The 24,448-nt window shown below is 34.6% G+C and overlaps 1 protein-coding gene across 1 annotated transcript in view; it reads left to right on the top strand.

Annotated features, from left to right (window-relative positions):
• Positions 1-24,448, top strand: part of Mmp16 (matrix metallopeptidase 16) — a 255,409-nt gene that overhangs the window by 98,443 nt on the left and 132,518 nt on the right. The window contains exon 2 of the mRNA XM_021160140.3: positions 15,941-16,089. Coding sequence (XP_021015799.1) covers positions 15,941-16,089 — 149 coding nt within the window. The remainder of the gene's footprint in view (positions 1-15,940; positions 16,090-24,448) is intronic.

Raw genomic sequence — 24,448 nt, 5'->3', positions numbered from 1 at the left:
TACCATATGTGTTCTTTTGTGACTGGGTTACCTCACTCAGGATGATATTTTCTAGTTCCATCCATTTGCCTAAGAATTTCATTAATTCATTGTTTTAGTAGCTGAATAGTATTCCATTGTGTAAATGTACCACATTTTCTGTATCCATTCCTCTGTTGAGGGACATCTGGATTCCTTCCAGCTTCTGGCTATTATAAATAAGGCTGCTATGAACGTAGCTGAGCATGTTTCCTTATTCAATGTTTGAACATTTTCTGGATATATGCCCAGGAGTGGTATAGTCAATACCATTTCCTTTTCTGTATGAAGACAGCTACCATGTACTCAGATAATTAAAATAAAAATTACAATAAAATAATAAAATAAAAAAACAAAGATTATTCAGGTGACACTTTAATCAAATAATCCAAGAAAATTCACCATATGTAGGACAACCTGATAATTTGCCAACTATTTTTTATGAAATATATCTGCAAAAAAACCCAGCTAAATCTAATTATGAAATTATGTCAAAGAAGTTATTCTCCAAGGTTACTGGCTTCTACTTTGCCAAAATTGGGAATATCAAAAAAAGTCTGAAGAGCTATTTTACTCAGAGATGATTAAGGTAGAGTCAACAGGTAAATGATAATCTTGAACTGAGTTACTTTAATATTAAAAATGCCATTGTCAGATTAAAGTGTGATACAAAATCCACCCTTAACTAAGAAGCTATCTTCTCCTGATACCCATTGGCAAAGCAAAAATCAGTTGCTTCTAGTGAAATGTGACAGGGTATATCAACCACTCTCTAGAGAAAACCCCATTCCCATGAATAGCTGCCAACACAAAAGGAAGTTGACAATACTTCTATAAATATTTTCTTTCTATAGACATTTCCTTTGTTTGAGCATTTTCACCCTGTTGATCTTATATCGTTTATTTTTTAATTTTGTTTGGTTTTCATTTTTACATTTTCTTATGATTTTATTTCATCTTTGTTTCTCTTTATTCTCCTCCTCCTCCTCCTTCTCCTCCTCATCCTCCTCCTCCTCCTCCTCCTTCTTCATACTCTTCCCCCTCTTACTCTTTTTCATGCTCCTCTTCCTCAATCTTCTTTTTGAAAATAGAATACAAAGTTGGATGCATAGGGTGGTGAGTGTGATCTAATCAAAAGTCAAGAGACAAAAGACTGCTGTTGATGCAGTCTGTGGTGATAAAGTCTGTGGATATCATTGCTGTCTGGCATAAAGCTTAAGAAAGGGGTTAAAGAATAAATAAATTTCACAAAGATAATGATAATGATAATCAAACTAAATGACATAGCCTTTGAAAATAGTAATGCCAGATTTGGTAGCTTATTACTTAAAACTTTCTGTTATGTCATGCAGTTTTTCAAAGTTGCTATCTGTGTGTTTCGTTGGAAATTTCAGGATACAATAAGGGTTCACTCACTAAATGGGTCAAATGAATCCTGATAAGTTAGTCTAAGTTCATTTTAAAGTGCTTGGAATACTGTTACAGTGACAGTATTTGAGGTCAGTAAGGACCAGGGGCTGGAAGATATGCAAGGACAGCATTATTATTGTTCTGTTAAAATGTTGAAAATCAGAGGTTATAAATGTTCCCTTAGCAATACGTTCAAGAGCACTAGTGCACTATGTCTACACCATGACTATAGTTAATGACTTAATGCTTGAACATTTCTATAAGAGGTAATGAAAGTATTTTCAACACTATGAAATCCAAGTATATAAAGAAATTCATGTTAATGAAGTTGACTTATCCATTCTACAATGTTTAGAATATTTTAAAACATCATTTTTTACTGTTCAACTGTATAACTTCTTTATTTGAACTATATTATGACTCATGAGAAAATGTGTCTTAAAAGCTAGGGAACTTGCAGGTCTTATTCTGATGCTAAGGAATGGTTGAGTCTAGAGGAATAATCATTATCTGGACTGCCATAAGTGTAGACTATTGATTGAGAATAAGAAGAGAGACTATATTTCCAATAACTTTATGCTTATAGTTTGGGCAGTGGGGTAGTTTGATTTGCACACATGAACTATCCTAATACTGACAATATTTGTCTTCATTGAAAGCCAGGAAATATTGAGGTAAAATTCAGTTTCTACTCTGGCTGATGTGAGGTATCCATGGAGACATTCTGTAGATGGATAGTGGATGGAAAATATGAGAATCATTTCTGGAGCCCTAGAGACAGAGTTCATCTGAAATTACACTAAGAGAAGTTTCTCTAATTCTCAGCATATTAAGATCAATAAAGCTGACCCATTTCAAATTTTAGTTTGCTCTATGTATTAAGCAAATATGTCATATTAAATTACTCACTAATAAGGTGCACATAAGAGTGAATATGGAGAGGTTTAGCCTTTGATGACATTGCTATGATGTTAGATCTCATTGTGATTAATCCATACATGTACAGTCCTATAGATTGTAGAGTGCATTATTTTAAGCTGTCTTTGACATCTCTGTGAAAATCCTATTTGTATGAAATATTGACTTTTAGCCAAGGTTTTACTCATAATTTCCTGAGACAACTTCTGCAATGCTTCCAAGACATTTGAAAAGACAAACACAAGGTTTAATCATTGAATTTATCATCAGATTATCACACAAACCTCAGCGTAGAGAGGGGCAAACTTTTCATCAGAATGTGAAGGTCTAACACCTTCAGTCAAGCATTCTCCAAGATACTGACTTCATGTTGGGAAATATTGAGTGAGTTCATTAGTTTATGTACTATTTGACACATAGGGATTTGTACTATGTTTGATTAGATATAAAACTGAGGACATGGCTCTTTTCATTTTAGTGAGCTGAATATCAGAAATTAGCCTGACATGTGTTTATACAACTTGGTATATTCTTATTAAATATAAGCAAAATTTTAAGCATATAAAAGTTAAACAATATTGAAGAATAATGTTCCACTGCCCTTTAATTCCACCTGCTGCATTCAATAATTTCTCATGTAATATACAAAAGTTTTATGTATCCTCAAATATATAATAGTTTTTGGGCATATATTTACCTAACAATATTTTATGTGTGTCTTTTCATATTGATCCATTTAAAGTGGATGGTGAGGAGTAGGTACAATTCAAAGTATTTATATATGAAGAGATACACTCCCAAATATGTCTGCAAGATGTCTCAGATCATTTATAGCACAGAAACAATTTGTCTGTGTTGAAATCTTAATTTAGATACTATAAATAGTTTGTCTAGAAATTTAATATATATTACCTAAACTTGCCACCAGTATTAGTAAAATAAATGCTGATTTTTGCTTCATATTCTCCAGTATTGAGGCTTCCTGGGATATGTCATTTTTAAAAGATTATGGCTTTCTATCCAATGATTTCTGAGTGAGTATTATCCTTAACACTGTAAGGTTGTGTTCTATTCATAGATACCTTATACCTCTTATGTCATAACTTCATTAAGCACTCTGAGAGCTACCCATATACTAAGAGTTATAAGAGGCTAGTCAAAAAGTTACAGAAATGTGAAGACTTCAGAAACAATAGGGCATGTCAGCCAAGACATGTTACTATCTCCAAGACAATGACAGTGTGAGCCAGCATGAATGCATGCAGGTGGTCCAGAAACAGCCCAGAGACTGTATAGTTTATTTATTTTTTAGGAAAAAAAATAGTTCTCAAAGTTTGGCATATAGAAGTTTTAGAGTTTATTACATTTAGAAATAAAGTATTTTAAGCAACTTTAATAAGTGATGTCAGTAATTGTGATGCAAATAACAGGTATGTTAAATAAAGTACAAGATCTTTTTAGGAAACTTGCTATTTCTGGACTAAGAATAGATCAAAGTTGAAAGAATCCAGATCAAGGGAAGTTAATTAGGCAGTTAGAAAAATATTGCAATATTAAGGTTTCAGTAAAAGACTTTTTAATGTAGAAGGTCATTTAGAAAATTTGAAGTTTGGCAACTGTTCAAAGTTCTTATATATTAACATTTGAAGTAATTTTCAGTTGTATTTAGTAGTCCTTCTCAGCCATTTCCATTAGCAAAATATTTCCCTATGTAGGGTGGGTGCACTACTATTTTGTGTTTAGAGCACTCATTCAATGGGCATGCTCCATTGATTCTTAAGGCTGTGCTGTGAATAACATATACCTTGCTGTTTACCTGGTCCTCAAAACTCTATGCCTCAAATATGTAATTACCATAAACACACTGGAGATTTTATTGCTTGAACAGTAAATCTAGCTACATAAAAAATGATGCATAATTTGATCTAACTCTTCAGGTATCATCAGTATAGCATTTATGTTTTTACTACTATAGCAGTGAATTAATTAAATGGATTTGGTTCCTGGTGGGTTGCATGCTGTACCTGCCCAAGAGCTCTCTAGATTCACGAAATACACACACACACACACACACACACACACACACACACACACACACACACACACACGGGGTAGGGAGAGAGAGAGACAGAGTCAGACAGACAGAGAGAGAGAGAGAGAGAGAGAGAGAGAGAGAGAGAGAGAGAAAACATGCACTCACCCACTAATTTTGATATGCCTTGACTATCTCATTGGCTAGGCATTTCTAATCCTCCCCTCTCTGTGACTAGCATACATTCTCCCCTCCAACTTTCTTTAGTCAACTTGCTAAATCAACATTTCATCTCTACTACTACAGACCCAATCTGGGGCATAACACTTAGGGCTATTTTCCCAAATTCTTACATGGCTGGTTGCTTCATTCCTTGTAGCTCTTACATTTAATCCTTTTGCTTCTGAGTCATGGTGATTCTCTCTTCTTCCCCTCTCCTGGTTCCTTGACCTAATCTAAAAGTCCCACCTCTTTCATACTGCACAGCCATTGGCTGTTCGCCACTATATTTCCCATCATAGCCATCTGAGGGCAGGCTTCCATTAACATAACTAGCATATTCCCTGGAAGCTAAGTTTAGGCAAAACATTGGAACCAATCCCTAACACAATACCTTTGTGTTTATATACTTTCCCATTCATTTCCCACAGAACAGGGTGAATGGTATTTCTCTAATACATCTCTGAGAATCAAATCACCAAATGGGTAAATACCTCTCTGCTTTTGGTGTTCTCACTCATAAAATTTGTACAAGTTACTGCAGGGGTGAAACACATAACTTCCTTTTCTGGTCTTACTCCAGTGTGTTTGTTTGTTTTTGTTTTGTCTTGTTTTCTTTCAGTTTTTTTAAAGATGCAGAATTCCTTCAAGCTATTTCTCTTATCTATTGTGATGAAACAGTTTACATCAAATAAATACAGTGATAACTAGCATGTCATGTGCATAGGCTTGTAATATGAGCAGTGCTCACTGAGATCATCTTGTCTCTGCTTGAATTTCTAAAAGGTTGGGACATAGACTTCCCAAAGGCATACACAATACGTTAATATGGAAGTCATATCAGGAGAATGCTCAAGATTATTCCCTTCCTCTATGTCAAAATTATCTTTAAAGTTTAGTTCTAAGTCTCAACAGTATATACTAAAGGTCATTTCCCTCGGTATTCTTTATTGACTATTGAACAGCTGACCACATGCATTTCTCTGGTGCCATCAGAATAGCATACCTTCCTGAATGACAGATAAGTCCTTTAGAGAACAGACATATTGAGCTTCTGAAGAGATAGCCTTTCCATTTTTCTCAGTATTTACTGTTTAGCATATGTAGCTGGCTAAGCATCCAGGTAACGTTTGTCATGCATTTTGTTTTGTTTTGTTTTGTTTTTATCGTTGCTTTTTATTTTTATTTTGTTTGTTCAGCAAAATGGTGCTCTTACCACTTACGGGATTCAGACAAGAAAAACTAAGACGCTAAATTCTGAATTAAAAAGGTCTTAGAAGACATAATAGAAAGTTCAATGACAAAAATAAGGTTTTCAAAAGACTTACTGTTTTCCTTGAGTAGGTTTATTTCAGTCAGACACAATATACTCCTATCTAATTGCACTGTGGGCCTGGTCATGTGGATTACCCTTTCCTATCTTATTTGTTCACTAATAAAGAGAATATAGTACCAAACTCTCATATATATATATATATATATATATATATATATATATCTGTGTAGTGAATGTTAGTACTGAGCATATCATTCATACAAAATGTCAAGACTTACCATAAGTGATTTACAAATAGTAAACCATATTTCATGCTGAAAATTTAAAGTATAATATTATATTTTATCAGATGGGTATGATTTCATGTATTTGTTGTTAAAATGCAGTGTTAAATATATATCAAATATATTCACCTATGTGGTATAAACCGCTTTTGAGGTACCTAGATGTGTAAATATAGGTTTGTGTAAACAATTGCACTGGCCAAGCTCAGAATATGAGTATATTCTATCAATGTTGATATTAACATAATCAATGAGACATATAATAAACAAATTCATATATTAAAAATATAACAATGTCATGAAAGACACAATTAGAACATTAAGTATGTCATAGAGTGTTAGTAGTCAACAAAATCTTTGCTGAAGTGCTTTAACTGAACTTCATTTTAGAGTATGAGAAGGAAAGTATTTTGTATCTTTTATATAGGAAAATAAATTAAATGCCCCAAGGCAGGAAGGGATTTAGCTTGTTTCAGAAATAACTATAAAAAGAGACTGTCTTTGGAATACCAAGAGAAGCTTCCATATAGAAGTTACAGAATTTCTAGTGACTCTCACTCACTATGTGCCATAATAATTATTTTTAAGATTAAGTTGAGAAACTGCTGGTACATTACAATATATTTATATGTCACATCCATTAAAACAGCCACAATTCAAAAAAAAGTGGAAATGAGAGCTTGCAATAATTTTAAAATATTGTATACTTCATGTAGAAAAATGAACTATAATAGGCATGAACTTAGTCAACTGAAGCTATAATATCAAGCTGTGGGATGTTAATAAACAGTAGTGTAGACAGTTCTGGGGATTAAAAACAACTGGCAGAAGTATTCAAATTTGAAGATGGAGGCTGCTCTTCCAAGTGCATGCTGCTAAGCTTGCATAGGTTCTCAGTGAGTAGAAAAATTGATCACAGAACCATCTTAATTGTTATTCATTATGCTACTTACCAAAGGCTCCAATGATACAATCATTGGATTAGGATTTCCAGATTTAAATATTACAGGGATATAGACACTAATTTGCTTCATAAATGTCTTTAATGAATCACTGAATAAGAAAATTATGAAATAGCCATGCATTGGGCATTATTCAATGTTAAGTGGCTGTGTGCTGCTTAATAGATAAGCCTTCAAAACCTTTGCTGTACATGAAATAAGTTGGTTGTGAAGAGTATATATGATGACACTTAGATGAGGTACAGGGGGTCATCACATTTGCAGAGAGCAGAAGAATACCTAGGAATAGAGATAAGGGGAAGCCATGATCTAATAGGTGCAGTGAATCCGTTTGGGATAATGAAAAACTGGGATGAATATTGGAGTTGGACAGTTTATTGTCATGTTGGTAAATTTTGAGTGATGAGTATTTTTCCACATTTAAGGCAATAGCCAATTCATGTTAGTGGGGAAACAAGAATGCATGGCAGCAAGTTGAAAACATAAAAGCCATGTTCAAAATATTGTAGTGTTTGATGGGAATCAACGGGACTCAGGAACAATATGTGGCAGTAGGAGAAATGATTCGTTATGAAACTTAATCCTTGGTAAAGTGTTTACTATGTAGGATAAAGAGAAATAAGAAGCACGTGTTGACTCTGACAGACTAAATGCTTCCTTCTCCATCCCTTCTTCCCAAATAACTCTTGAGTACCCTATTTATAGCTGCTAATTCATTGTAAACCACATTTAAATTTGATAACCCATTCAGTTACTTTACCATGAAATAACCATTGTTATGGTTTATGCTCAGCCCAGTATAGTGGCACTATTAGAAGGTGTGGCCCTGTTGGAGTAGGTATGTCACTGTAGGTGTGGGCTTTAAGACCCTCATACTAGCTGCCCAAGACAGTATTCTGTTAGCAGTCTTCGGATAAAGATGTAGAACTCTCGGATCTTCCTGTACCATGCTTGCCTAGATGGTGCCATGACCCTGCCCTTGATAATAGACTGAACCTCTGAGCCTATAATCCAGCCACAATTAAATATTCTCCTTTATGAGACTTGTGTTGGTCATAGTGTATGTTACCAGAGTTAAACAGTAACTAAGTTGGTATCACAAGTGTGTTATTGCTGTTATAGACCTGACCATGCTATTGTTTGGAGGAATGTGGATTTTGGGACTTTGGAAAGCAGTGGAATATTTTAAATTGGGCTTAATGGACTATCCTAGTAGGAATATGGAAGAATTAGTTGCTGAGTATGATTTGAGCTCTGCATACCTGGTCCTAGGGGTATAGTGGGAATTTTCAATATGTGGTATTTTAATGAAGAATATGGCTACTTTTTGCTCTAATCTGAAGATTCTGCCTGAGGCTAAGGTAAAGAGACTCAGAATAATTGCATTGACAAAGTCCCAGAAATTATCATTATAGACTTTATTATCTGGTTAAGTCTCATGAAGAACATTTTAAATGAGTGTAGCAAGCTGAAAAAGGGGAAAAATAAAATATATGATTCGAATATTAAAGGTGAACCAGGAAATGAAATGGAACTCAATCAAGATTATTGATTCAAGGTTATTGTTCAAGGTTATTAAATTGAATTTAGGGTGTAGTGACATTTGGGCAAGATCCCACACAGCTAAGTTTAGGTCCCAGCATGGCAGTGCAAGCCTTTAATCTGAGGAGGCAAAGAAAAGCAGATCTCTGAGTTCAAGATCTGCCTAGAGCAGAGCAAGTTATAGGTGAAGAAAATCTTAAATCCAGGTTTGGTGGACCACATGTTTAATCCCAGCATTCTGCTAGCAGCCTTTAGATGAAGATGTAGAACTCTCAGCACCTCCTGGTTCATGGTTGCCTAGATGCTGCCATGTCCTCACCTTAATGATAATGGACTGAACCTATGACCATGTAAGCCAGCCCCAACTAAATGTCCTTTTAAAACTTGTTTTGGTCATATCTATTCACAGCAATAAAACCCTACAAAGACAACTATCAAACATGAAATAACACGTGGTATTATTTAATCACCATCCATAATATATTATGGAATTTATACTAAAAGTCCAAATCAAATTCACACTCCATTTTAGAAAACCTGATCTAAGTTTAAACTCAGGTAAAATAACAGGTTAGTGCCTAAGTTTAGTTTCCAATTTGTCCCCAAACAAAACATGAGCCTATCTTCAGTCTCTAGCCTAACCCCCAACAAGACCAGATTTTCAGGTTACACCCACAAGAAGACCACTGTCTCCAGTTTATTCCCCCAACAAACCTACACACCCAGTTTACAAGCCCACCCTCTGCCTAATGACCATCAAAAACAGAGAGGAACAGAAATTATGTTTATTATATGACTCCCAACAGTAGCCAATTATGTTAAAGGCCACAACAGCTTTCCAATTAGATGCCTACACAATTATCCCTACTGTGCTTGCTGCTTACTATAAACCCTTGCACCTATCTAGGACTTCCCCACCACCAAAACCATCCTGTGTGATAGCAGTACATTGGAGGGGCCTGAGGTAGCTGGAATAGAATAAAGACCCTGCTGTAAGTGACATCAGATGATTTCTTGTCAGGTTTTTTTTTTTGGGGGGGGGGGGGTAAGGGGGCAATCACTACACTTCTCTGGCACTACAATACTATTGATGTCACACAATCCCTGACATTCCTAGGTAGCTTTTTCTATCAACTTGAAGGAGCTCAGAGCTATCCGAAGAAATATCAATTAGAGGATTGCCTGATCCATTGGTCTGGGGGCATACATGTGGAGAACTTATTTCATTGATTAAATTGTCTTAAAGAACACATGGTTTCCATTTTGCAAAATGACTTTCAACCTTCATCAGTTGTCCCTCATTATAGATCAGACACAAAGTATGTAGGTCCTACAATGTGGGCATTACTATTTCTATTCAAGTGGGCCTGGGCTGCCTAAGACGGTTAAATGCCCACGAGTAAGGAACAAACCAGTAAGCAGTATTTGTATGTAGTTTCTGCTTCATTTCCTTCTTGACTTAACTGTATAAAATAGTGTGTTTTATTGTTAAATTTTCTTGTATACATTCTACATAATTCTAAAAATCTCAGCTTAATCCATTCCTCTTTCTTGCCCACTTCTCATACTTATTATTTATGTCATTCATGTCAACCTCTCTATACTGTGGACTTCCATCCCCATTCTTAGGACACTTATTGGAATATAGACAATGCTTTTAAATAGTCTAGTCATGGTGAGGACAGATCAACCTATGATTTAAAAGTTACTTTTTCTTGCTTTGTGTTTTATAAGGTGTTCATATAACCCTACTTAAATGTGTATAAGATTTAAAAAAAAAAGCATGCTCCCACATTGAATATGAGATTTTGTACAAGCACTCTGTAGGTCCTGAAGGAGACTGATTCATTTTATTATCTTTCTTGTAATGAAAGTGACTCTGCTTCCTGAACATGAATGGGAACCGAGTTCCTTATGCACATGACTCACTATGCATACACTTTCTAGAAAATTCACATGTTACATTGTTTAGTTCTCTTCCCTCATCTATAAAAATATGTATCTCATGGGGATTTTCTTGCTTATGATTCATGAGATTACTGTGATATAATGTGTAAAAATGTCAGCATGGGTTATGGCTATGTATTCATGTTCTTTATTTGTTCTTGATGGTGGTTATTCTGTTCATGGTGGTTTTTAGACATATTTTGGACATGGAAGTATGCCCACTAACAATCATCAAGGAATATAAGGAGTCTGTGGAAAAAGCAATAGAAGGAAGCACTAGGAATACAATTCTGTAAATCCCCCTAACAATATCTAGCAGATGATTGGATCCCAATTCAGGGAGCTGAGAAGCTTTGTGTCTGGAGATCAGACATTATTGATTGGTGAGCTTTGTTCCCATGGCTGCCAAGTAAATCTTACAATTCACTTATGTAAAGAGGAAAAACTCTTCTCACATTTACATATTAAGTTTTATGTTCTATCGTAGATGAGAGAGTTTCAAGTTGATATAAAGTATATAGCCTTGATGTTTATTACAATTTACACTAATAAACTAACTGCTTTCCTGAATTCATCTGACGGTTTCAAGTTTATGAAGAGAAGTGAGATCTCAAAGCACAACCATCGAGGCAGAAACTGAAAAAGATATAGTGAAGGACCACAGCTTACTAGCTTGATTTCCTCTGCTTGCTTAGAAAGATTTCTGACAACTCCTGGGAGCATCTGCTCAGAGTGGCACAAGCTATAGTTGCTTGTGCCTTCCATATTAATCAGTAATGCAAAATATGTCCTTAGACTTCCCTATAGGCCAGTCAAGCCAGAACCAGATCCAGTTTTGTAAGATGTATAGATGTGTATGTATATACATACATATGCAAAACATGTATATATGTATATATATATATATATATATATATATGGTAAAATTATCAGTGGAGTGAATTCTATATCTGAAGTGAAATATAGTGATTCATTCATGGTGGGGGATAGAATAGTCTTGTGGAAACCATTTAGATTTTAGAATGAAGCGGAAAAAAAAATTTCTGCCTGTTTAACTTGTTCTACCAGTTTTCAACATGACCAAATCTGAATGAAAACACATCCATCATTTTAATATTTTCATTACTAGGCAGTTATAATTCATGTTTATTGCCACTTTTCAATCTAGAAATTACAAAATCTAAATTTACCATTGCTTCGCCCTGTGAATAATGGAATTTCATGAGGAAACATCCTGTAGCTTTTGAGACTTTGTTGATGATACCCTAAACTATGGAGTTAATCACCTACATTTAATTTTAGTTTATAAGAGGCCTTAGTGCATCTGTGTGGAAGTTGTAGCTTGTCTGTTAAAATGCAGTTGTATTTTCAGGAGAGCAGTTATATCAGAATATGATTCAACATATTTCAATATCTATACTAGTATGTTGAAGTTTGCTGTCACCTTATGTTTACAAATAAGTTTCCAAAATAGTTAAAATATTTATATAGTAATAGAGTTTTATTTAAAACTAGGTCACCTTTATAAAGTATATTTATCATCAGTGGCCTTCCCATTTACTGGGTAGTGCTCTTATTTGGATTATAGGAAATAAATGCAGGAGAATGCCTTGCAATAGTGAATGCTGATTAGAAATTACTATTATGTAATCTAAGTGGAAATATCAGGTTTCAAATTGGTCTTGTATAGTAGCAAAATCTTAAACCCACTCCTTTTCATGTACCCTCCGAAGATTTTTTTTAATTCCTTAAACATATTGCTCCCAACACCAATAAATTCAATAATTAATAAACCTATATTTCAATTTATAATAAGTGGGTGTGAACAACTTACAAATATTCAGAACCATCGCTATTTGATTTCTTATTATTATAACCTATTAGAAGAAATGTTTTTAATTGTTCTGGCATCTGTTATTTGGATTTCTTGCTTTTTACAGAAGCAATAAGAGATTCGTTATCTTGCAACAATAAGAGAAATCACATTTCATTAGCATATATTGCTAGACTAAGCATAAAGTGAATAAAAAAATAAATAAAAAGGAAAGGAAGGATATGACTGCTCTTAGGTATGGTGAAGGAGAAAGTTTATTGTGGAAAAAAGGGAGAACATAGTCAGAAGCAGGAACACTGGGCAGAGATTAGAGTTGTCATCACCTGAGCCATGAGAGGAGAGAGAAAGAGGAAGGAAGAAGTGAGAGATGACAACAGGTACAGAAGTTATTTTTGATAGATCCCATTCAGCAGAGAGAGTCATTCTGGTGTGCTTCCAATAAGATAAGCCACTAAATGTAGAAAACATGCAGTATCTGAAAGGTAGAACACACATGGATAAAGTATAACACAGTTAATGCACTGAAAGGGAGGTCACAGATTCTTTTCAGTCCTATGGTTGTTCTAGTGGCAATGACTGGACTTACTGGGTGGTAGGCAGGTCAATTTTTCCTTGAACAACCTTCCTACTTTTCATGTTTTCATGGTCTTAAATTGACTTTATTTAATGACAACAGTAAAGTAAAATAAATGAAACATAACAATAACTGTCACCAAAGCCTAGTTTTGCAAATATTTTACATTCCACTTGTTTTAAGATGTGGGTGATTTCCAACATTTTGTAATTTTTTTCCCTGAAGGCTCTTTAAAAGAGTCCTATGTTTTACTCTTATCTTATTTTAAGGCAAGTATCAACTTGAACAGACATAATTTCAGTAGTAAAAGGCATAAATTATATGACTTACTGAGCACAGACTTTACTGTGAGTTTTATATACTTTGACTTCAACCTTGTGTTGTCCTCAAATGCACACTTGAAGAACATATTCCCTAAGTACCCATAATGTGCATTTGAGCACTGAATGTGCACTGAAAATATTTCAAGGCACAAAATATATCTCAGGAGACAATCTGGTGTTGCCAGTAATATAGGAGGGGTAGGAGATGAAATCTAAGTTAAAAAAGAGGAATACATTTCTAGTAGCAGTGTTTGAAGATGGATGTGTGTGTTGCAGGCTGTTAAATGTAATGTGTACTGCATGTTTGTGTGTGTGTGTGTGTGTATGTGTGTGTGTGTGTATACACCTCTAGGCAAATATGTCAGATTAGTGCAAAAAGATACAATAGTAGATACTTATTATTAGAAATGGATACTAGTAACAAGAGGTAAGATGGACCTTCAAATATCTCTTTGTAGACATTTTAAAAACTTTTTAAAAATTTCATAGAATATTTCCTACTCTTCTGGCAAAATCATAATACTGATATATCAGTCAAAGTAAACTTTAAATGTAAATGCAAAGGCTCATAGATTGCATGCTGTTTTATAATTAAAAAGAACTACCCACTTCTCACTCAATGGGCAAAGCAGCTTTTCATGCATAACAGCAAAATGTAAGAGAAAAACTGAAGGAAAATAAAACTTCTTTTTATATATTTTTTAAAATAATGTAAAATTCCACTTCTTCTGGAAGACTAACTCATAATCCAAATGTACATTTTTTAGATACTTTTCATTATGTACTTTATATTTACATATTTTTCTATTTGTATATAAATCATAGGTTTTCATATAAATGGCTTTCTCTTTGCTGTTGTTATAAACTTAATAGTCAGTAGCTTAGCACCAAGAGTAACCTAGCAACAATCTGATTCCTAGAATGTAGCACATAAGACATGCACGCGGTACTATAGAAAAGTTACTGAGCCAAAAAAAAATTGTTCATGTATATTATTAAGGACTACTTATTTTTGAGCTATTAAATGAAAATACTGAATTTCATACTATATAATATTATTGACTGACTACTCCATTCAGAATATATTGAATCTTTCTCAGATTGCACCACTCCCAAATAGGTGACTGGGTTGTGTTCCCTGGCAGCCTGTTCATCACAGATTAGGCGAGGAGCATCTTGACACACTTTTATCATTTAGGAGGCAGCTTGCTGAGATTGACTTTCACCGGTCACCTCCTTGACAGCGGTGAAGCACTCATCTTTAAATAGCATTTGTCAAGCTCATGATGGAGACTGTTCTTTTATGAATGTGAATTTTAGGGAATCCATAAAAAAATTGATTTTCACATTTTAAATCTGGCATATTTAATATACTTTTTATGAAATTTAATTTCTATATTTGCCAGTTATCTTCACTTGGAATGTAAAAGTCCTGGGCTATGGTTTTTAACTTATACAATGACAGTTATTTTAGAACTACTGTCTTTCCATAGTATCACTTACAGTGTAACTAGACAAAGTTAGGGAGACAAACGTTCACAGCTGAGTGCCTTTAATTACTTATGCAATTATATGAGACTTAGCAATTTGTCAAGGAGTTCTCTGATGGTAAAGAAAAGTTGCAAGCCCTGGGAAGACTGAGATAACAAAACAAAGAGCATGTTTGGTTTCAGATGGGCACAAGCAATGAATGAATGGGCTGTGGTGAAGTAGGCGAGTGCTCATAGGTAATGGTTGCAGTTCTGTGTGTGTGTGTATGTGTGTTTGTGTGTGTGTGTGTGTGTGTGTGTGTGTGTGTGTGTGTGTTGGGGTTGATGAGTTTTTTTTTTCTCCAATGCCCTGCGTTTTGTTTTGTTTTCTCCTTCTTTTTCTTTTTCTTTTCCTGTGACTATAAATGGTTCTTAATTGTTGCACCAATCAAGAAGAAGAATTTTGTTCCAGGTTAATACTTTCGTTCTAAGTCTTTTCACTAGGGTGAAGATTAGAATGATGTTACCTTTAAATTGAGAACTAAACATAAACACAATGAGACAATTGGATATTGTATATGTTTCATTATGAACTACCCTGAATAATGATTATATTTCATATGAAAATGTAGCACATTCCTGAGAATATCCAGCTACAGTTGTGTAAAATGTTTACATGAACACTATATGTAATATCATGTATATCATGATTCATCCGTAAAGTTCTCCATACCAGCTGTAACACTATTCAATTGCCAGTTGAAAAGTTCTGTAGATTAATATTGCACACAATTTTTATGTCTCCCAGTAATGGCATCTTCATAGACTACTTACTACAAAGTATGATTTTGTAGCTGGATTCCTGGAGAACACATGGAATCTTATTTATATATTTATGTAGTATTAAGCATGATAAACTTCTATGTAGTGATTAATCACAATTTTTACTAATTCACATTTATAAATATTGTGTAAATAATGATAGCTACTACTGAAAGTAAAATATAAATAAAAGCTCATGTATATGGTACAAGGATATCAAATAAATTCACACTGTAGGTATAAGCTGATTTCCAGAACATTAATGTTCAATTGTAAAGTTGATCTAAAAAAACTGTACTTGTGATTACAGGTCTGGTTACAAAAATACGGCTACCTTCCACCGACTGACCCCAGAATGTCAGTGCTGCGCTCTGCAGAGACCATGCAGTCAGCTCTCGCTGCCATGCAGCAGTTCTATGGCATTAACATGACAGGAAAAGTGGACAGAAACACAATCGAGTAAGTAATGTCCTCTAAATTCTTTCTGTCATTATTCTTTGAGTCCAGTGAAACCTCAAAACCTACACAGATGTCAACAACCACTATTGGGGTATTGTATTTCATGATCTATTCTAATTTTCAACATCTTCTGTTGGTTCACATACATATAATATACAAGGTCAGGTTTCTTCTCATGGTTTCAAGAACACATTTTGAAACAAGAAAGAAAATATGATCAAAACTCAAAATAAATGTATCTTTTTTTGTTTTTGTATTTTGAGACAGGGTTTCTCTTTGTAGCGCTGTCTGTCCTGGAACTCACATTGTACCAGGCTGGCCTTGCACTCCGAAATCTGCCTGCCTCTGCCTCCCGAGTGCTGGGATTAAAGGCGTGCACCACCATGCCTGGCAATGCACCTTTTTAAGATGCTCTATTGAGTGGCAGTGGCTGATAGCTGCTTTGTGTAGTTTGTGAGAGTCTGCTGATCACATCTCTGCAAGGTGATATCATGATATCAACTTCACATTGGATGTTATGCAAGTGGAATTAGTATAAATAATGTTTTATGTTGAACTGGATAGGAAGATTCAGAAAATGACTATTTCTAGTTTGCTAATTACCCAATCGTGAAAGTTCTCTAAATGGAAGAAGTACTATTTGCATTTGAAGTTTCCTACTTTAAATTTCTCAGTGACAAAGAGCTTGTTTATTCCTTGTATTTGTTAATTTACTGATTGTTTTATCCATTATTCCCAATAGCTTCAACAAGTGATTCAAGTAAATACTTCATGAAAGACTAATAATGTAGCTTTATGTATTCACAAGTATACAAGTATGTAATAGCATATTATTTTCATCACAATCCCCTAGTAGGTTGTACAAACTGGGCGAGAATTACTTTTGGTTCTAGACTATGAGGGACAAATTGTTTCCCTGTAGAGGAAGGCAAATGTCATTTGTATTCTTAGAAATCTTTTTTTGTTTGTTTGTCCTTTGAGACAGGGTTTCTCTATATAGCACAGGCTGTCCTGGAACTCACTTTACAAAGTGAGACCAGGTTGGCCTTGAACTCAGAAAATATGATCAAAACTCAAAGTAAATGCATCTTTTTTGTTTTTGTTTTTAGAGACAGGGTTTCTCTGGGTACCCCTGGCTTTCCTGGAACTCACTTTGTAGACCAGGCTGAACTCAGAAATCTGCCTGCCTCTGCCTCCCAAGTGCTGGGATTAAAGGCATGCGTCACCATGCCTGGCTTTCTTAGAACTCTAGATGCTCACTAAGTTAATATATCTCTGTTATTTGTTGATTATACATTACCCTTCACAATAGACAAAAATACTATTTTCTTTCCATCCTCACAACACAATATATATATATATATATATATATATATATATATATATATATATACACACACACACAAACCTGAATATCAAAGGCCAAATAAAGTATAAGGGAATTTCTGAACACAGACCTTTTGGTATTAAACTTGGGGAGGTTAGCTTGCTAGATAGGTCACTAAATATCATTCATTTTTCTTTTTAGAAATGAAATATCATGACAAAATTCTGACTTTTCATCCTAATTGTACCTTTAATACTGAAATTCTATGTCCCTTTCTAATTCTTACATGAGGTTGTTAGTCATAGTATTACTATATCACCTAGACAGGAGCACATATGATTTAGTCTTTAAAATTAAACTTCAAATTAGTTTTTAAAAGCAAGGTCTTAAGTCCCTTAATGATTTTAATAGACTAGATGTATAAAAAATTACTTGTTCAGACCTTGGAAAACAAAAGTCAAGAATAAATTAACTGCATTCTGCAACAATTAGAAATCTCATATCCATATTGGGAATTGAATTTCAAAATCTCACACCCAAACACCTCTGGTCATTGTCATTATCTTTTCATAGAGAGACATTAGACATTTCTTAACTATAAGTATCCATCTTCATAAATAAACATAGGCTTTGCTAATAAGGACAAGCTTAGTCTTGGGCTTTGATTCTGGTTCTTACCCAGTATTATTGCACCTAAGCCCCACTCTTCATCTCACCAGTATACTGCTCTTGACATTTTTCTGGTTCCCAGATGTAGAATCGTTAGCTTCTGTTTCATTTCCTTGGAGCTTCAAAGACAACATTTTTAAAGTGCAAGTAAATTGGGGAAATGGAAAACAAGTTACATTTTGGATATCCTAATGCCAAAGAAAAATGAAGTATTTACCTCTCACTAGATATGGAAGCTAAGAAGGATAAAACAAATCTTTTAGGGGCTGGACAGAGGTTCAATGTTGAGAGTGTTTATGGCAGTGTAAAAGACCTGAATTCAGGTTCCTACACATCAAGAATTCACAACCACCTAAAAATCAGCCCCGGAGAGTCAGATTTCTTCATTAAAGCAGATACAGAGAGTATCAACCCTCCCGTCTGTCTCTCTCTCCCACACACATGTAAATAAGAAGTATGATATGGCATTTAAAGAATTGAGATAGTAGAGTGCTCATCTGCTTCTCCCAGTTGTAAGAAACTGGTCATTAAGAGGATGAATTGAAGCCAGGTGTGGTGGTGCACGCCTTTAATCCCAGCACTCGGGAGGCAGAGGCCGGTGGATTTCTGAGTTCAAGGCCAGCCAGGGCTACACAGAGAAACTCTGTCTTAAAAAAAAAAAAAAAAGATGAATTGATCCTAATGCATCTAGAGAAAGACAGAAAGACAGAGCTTTGAAGGTCCCTATTTTGTGAAAAGAGATTTTTTTTTTTTTTTTTTTTTGGTAAGGCAGGAAGGTCTAAAAACTGTAGACACCTACAAGGAAATATGAATGTTCGACAGGTAATCAGTGAGTAAGTTCCACACCAAGAGAAATGAGCTAGTTAGTCCATAGGTGATATGTAGCCTTTCTCTGTAATACAGAACTGGAGATTAAGAACAGCTACATTGGCAGTCCTTAGATTAACACCAAATAAGTCTTTCTGCTTGCTTTCTGTTTATTTGCTTTTATGCTTCTGTGACTTTTTAAAAACAACCTTTTCTTACTGAATTTTAATAATATATTTATTTTTTATTGTTTAAATTAACAAGCATCTTTGCCTTTAACAGTAGGAACCTGACATTTTATTAGTTCCAGATGAAATTAAAGAAGCATCATTACCCCTTCTATAATTTATTAGGCTTCTAAACCTGCTATAAAAGCATTTTCCTCTGCTTGTTTAATTCATATGAGTAAATAGTGATAATCATACCAAAACAGCAATTTACTACTTTATATAGATTATAAAGTATGAAATCCATGGGAATAATGATCCATACCTGTAAGTCACCACATATGATGCAGAAGCACGTCTGCCTGACACAAGTCTGAGGCCAGTTTGGCAGACACAGTGAGTCTCCTGCACATTTCAGAAAGGGAAACCTTGTCAAAGAACAACAACAACAACAAATAATAAGCCAAACCACAGGCTGAGCAGCAGTTAAAAATGCCTGCTGCTTTAATCCCAGCACTTGGGAGGCAGAGGCAGGCAGATTTCTGAGTTCAAGGCCAGCCTGGTCTACAAAGTGAGTTCCAGGACAGCCAGGGCTACACAGAGAAACCATGTCTCAAAAACAAAACAAACAAACAAACAAAAACAAAAACAAAAACAAAAACAAAAAAAAACAAAAAAAAAGGAAGAAAGAAAGACAGAAAAGAAAAGCCTGCTGCTGCCTTAGTTAATTTTCAATTAAAAAAAAAAAAAGTCCTGTGATTCAGGCAACTAATAGAAGAAAGAATTGACTGGGTCTTCAGTTTCAGATGCTCAGTCTGTGACAGCCATAGCAAAGGGCTCGGCAGCAGGCATGGAGAATTTCCCTGGAGATGGATCTGAGACCTTGTATCCTAAGACACACCAAGAAGTAGAAAGATAACTGGGAATGCCCTGGGCTTTTGAAACCTTGATGGCCATCCCCAGGGATACCAACTCCTCCCAAAATTCCACCTTCTACATACTTCACAAAGTGTTCCTCCACCCCTTCAGACCAGGCATTGCAAACATGAGCTATGGAAGCCATTCTCATTCACATCACCACACTCAATAATGATGATGTGTATTCAGGTTCAGCACCCACATAAGTGTTTTAAACCATCCTACGCTTGATAGAACCTATCTCAAAATAACATAAGAACAAAATAGGTCCTACAGTTACAGTCTTACTAAAACACTACCTTTTTTGTCATTTGAGAGGCAATCAATAAAGGTTAAACTTAGATTATTCATGGTGTTTTTTTTTTAAATTCATATAAATCATGATCATATTCACTTCATTATTGTATCTTCATGTCCGCGTGTTCACTTGAGATTGCGTTCCTTTAGGCTCCAGTCTGCCTCCTACCTGTTAGGTAGCCACATTCTCTGTGAACTCACACATCCTACTGCAAGTTCCTCTTTTAAGCTCTGAATGGGTTAACTAATTCATTTCACTAAGCTTGCTTAAATTCCTTGATGAATAGAAAATAATGTAGTAGGTATAAAAATATAATTTATCAAGTTGAGAAATAGAAAGCTCTTTATGTAGGGCATGCCTGGTGTTTTGGGTTATTTTGTTTTGTTTTGTTTTCTTTTCTTTCTAATTTAAATGTAATTGGGGTTGTCTTGTTTAATGTGCACATGGTAGTGTATCATGAATAATGCTTGAGGAGAGGGCTATTTCTTACAGTAGTTAATATTTACTTTGGAATTCTGTCTACTTTTGTATATATGGCAATATGTGTGAACTAATATGTGTGTGTGCATAAATGTATGCGTGTGTGTGTGTGTGCGTGCTCGCGCGTGTTTGAAGAGTTTAGATAATCTACATAATGCCAAAAAAATCAAAAAAATGTTGATTTTTAAATTTAAACTGTTTTAAATTGAACTAGAATTTCCAAAAATGTGCTAGGAAATTGTAGTAGTATTTAAAATCGCAATTTGTTAATTGGAATGATTAATGAGATATTCCGTGAACCATTATATTTTATGCACACATCAGTAGTCTGCATTATTCTTCTTTTTTCCAGATGTCAAGATAATACAATAATGCTAATACTTTTCAATTTAGAAAAAAAAAGATGCTATCTTAGTTATTTATTTTATTTTGCTTTTTACTGTCTTACATATGCTTCTGGCTTTCACACAGTATTGTAATAGTGGATGGGTCTGACTTCACTTTGTTAGCTGCCAAAGCTGGTAGCTAAAACAAAGGGCTTAGACTCATCTGAAGGCAACACATTAATAAGATTAGACAAGAGCTGAACTTTTCTTTTTGAGGACTGCGGTGACTAATACATTCTTCTCTGCCCTTTGCACTTCAGTTTCTTCCTTTTGCACTTTGTCTTGTGGGCTGTACATGTGTCCAGGCAAGCAGTTGACAGGCTGGTAGAGAAAAACCTAAGCTCTCAATGTTTGAGCCATGTGTAAATTTGTTTAAACACTCTCTGTATACCTGGTGGTTCTGGTCCTTCTGTACAGATGCAGCCTGTGAATGTGTGAAGAAATTAAAAAACATTTTTAAGCATTCCTAGAAAAATCTGGGACAGATCTAAGCTGCATGATACTGCTTCCTCTTAAATAAAATTTGGGATTTATGGATGATGAAAGCATGTCTAAACTCTTGCAATATATGTTTTTGAAAGCAAATTTTCTTTTAGTAAATGTAGGTACCAATGTGGTATCCAATTACATCTCTGAGAGCTGGTCTCTCTTCCATCCCCTTCCAGGGCTGTTTCTTGCAGCAGCTCTGCTGTGTCACGAGATACATAAACCACACCTGTGTTGAGCAGCAGCTGCCTGTGCACAACCATAATCACAGACTTTGAAAAGTTGAAACTACAAGGTTGCTTGGGCTGAAGATTCTGAGAGTAGCCCCAGCAGCATTGAAAATCCTTTCTCAAGAGCACAGTAACAGAGTGTTGACTAGTGTTCACCAGCATGATCTAACTCTAAAAGCAAATCTTACTAACTTTAGTGGGCACTGTTGTGTGTGGAGAATAGTTAAATTACCTACTCATGTACAAACATTATATTTCTGAGCTGGTCATTACTTATGAAATATGTGCAAACAAATAGCTGCTGTAATATATATTAACAAAGAACTAGAGCTATCACTGAGTTGAAAGATACTCTCCTGAACATAAGACCAGACATCATGCTGACTGAAGAGGACTTTCATTTCTGCTGCATTTAATCCTGAAATGGAGGGTGGCCTCCAGGGAGTTAGTAGTTTGGAATCTATGTAATTGACTTGAAAAGGGGATGATTTTCCTTATAACCAAGATATTTAGACTAGACTGAGATTAGTTATGTCTGATAACTGAGGATATTGTGATGTCCACATTTCTATAAGTATACAACTACTACTACTACTAATAATAATAATAATGCAGAAATTGTAAATGCTTGCTTTAAAAGTGTTATCTTTCTTGAAAAGACAGTAATGTCATTGGTGCCTTTTGTTATTCTCATATATGTATAGTGTAAGAATAGCTGATTTAAGCAAGTTGGTTCTAAAACGTTAACTCACTTTCAAAAACATAAGTTTTTTGTTTGTTTTAATTTGAGGTCATTCTATAATGAACATGCATCAGTTTTATATAATGTCAGTTAAAAAAAAGAGATGACAGTAAAAGCAATAGGATAGTGTACTAAGAATAAATGAATATATTTAGAGACAAATGCTGTATTTCTTTATGTGTGCTAGAATGATGGTGACCTGTTGGGTCTTGAACTCACAAACCTCCTTTAGCCTTCCCTCCAGGGACCATATTTTTAGTGTACATGAAAGTACCCAGTTAAATCATGAATATTCACAGGCTCCATTTCTAAAATCAACTCTACTATATATATATATATATATATATATATATATATATATATATATACATATATACATGCTCATGTGATGGAAATAAGAAAAGAATCATTTTCATTTGCTTTTTGATTTGTTTATCCACCAAAGTTCAAGGATGATCTTGTTATTTGTTAAGAGTAAAAGAGTTTGATGAGAAAAACAAATAAAAAAACAGAAACAAGGAAAACAACAGATATATTCTTCAAGGGAAACTATGGAAAATCCTTAACAACATTCTGCTGAGACAAGGTTCAAGGGTAGGTAGCAGACATCACAGTGATCAAGTGTTATGGCCAAGAAAACATGTTAGATTATGACATTATACTGTACATTAAAATCAACACATTGAGAACAGTGTTTCATTTCAGTGTTAAGCTTCATTTCGTGGTACTGAACTGCTTATTTTTAAAAATACTTTTTATGATTTAACTTTTCTAATGTAGTGTGTTGAAAATACTTTATAATTATTGAATTTGATTAACATTGAGAATAGAAATAATAAACAGAGAATTTGAAAAATGCCAGCACTGTGTGAAAGAGCAATGTATTTTTCTACAGGCTTGGGGAGTGGGTCTCTGCCATAGCAAACCCTGTCATTTGCATGACTGATAATAAAATCCATTGGAAAGGTGATGCAATCTTTATAGCACAGGCTGCTCTGTCAGAGATCCTAGTTCAATTTTCAGCACCTTTAGGTTGCTCACAACAATCTCTCTAGGTTTAAAAGATCTAGCACCCCATTCTAACCCTGTAGGGACCAGGTACACAGATGTTATATAGAAATATATGAAGACAAAACATCCATATACATAAATAAAATTTAAAATATAATTTAAAAGAAAGTATTAAGTCATAACCCATGCAAAAATTGCTGAAAGTCTAAAATCAAATCTTAAAATTGTACAATAGTTTTCAATAGTCAAACAAATTATAATGAGATGTTGAAATGAAATGGTATATATAGTAAAATATTATGAGTTATTATATGTGAATGTTATAAACAGAAATTATAATGGAAAATTCATATGGAAAACATCACTAAATTTTAGCACAGAATGAGTCCTTAGTGTCATTTCATAGATGGCATGGGGAAGTGCAGATTTGCTCAAGGTTGCATACCATTTTCAAAAGTATATATTATTTTTTAACATATTTTTCACTTTTATAGTTTATTTGTTTATTTTATACACACTGATATATGGAGTTACACCTGGAACAGGAGTTAAATACCACTGTAAGTGTCAGGTGGGTTCTGGGAATTGAACCTGGATCTTCTGGAAGATCAGTCAGGTCTGTTAGCTGCTGAGTCATCTCTCCGGCCCCTCCTTTCTGCGGTTATCTCAAAATACATCATTACATCAGAGAGAGGAAATATACTAAAGGATTTGAGTAGTAGCACAGTAAGTCTTCACTCATTCTGGAAATGCATGGTATCTATTAAGATTTATATCACAAAAACATTGAACATGGACCTTTTACCCATCACTTTATGGATTACTGTCTGTTCTTATT

This window comes from Mus caroli, unplaced genomic scaffold (genome assembly GCF_978045245.1).
Source record: "Mus caroli unplaced genomic scaffold, Mus_caroli_1 scaffold_6, whole genome shotgun sequence".
NCBI classification, from domain to species: Eukaryota; Metazoa; Chordata; class Mammalia; order Rodentia; family Muridae; genus Mus; species Mus caroli.
Note: the sequence above shows the minus strand (reverse complement) of the source record. Positions and strands in the feature narration are given on the sequence as shown.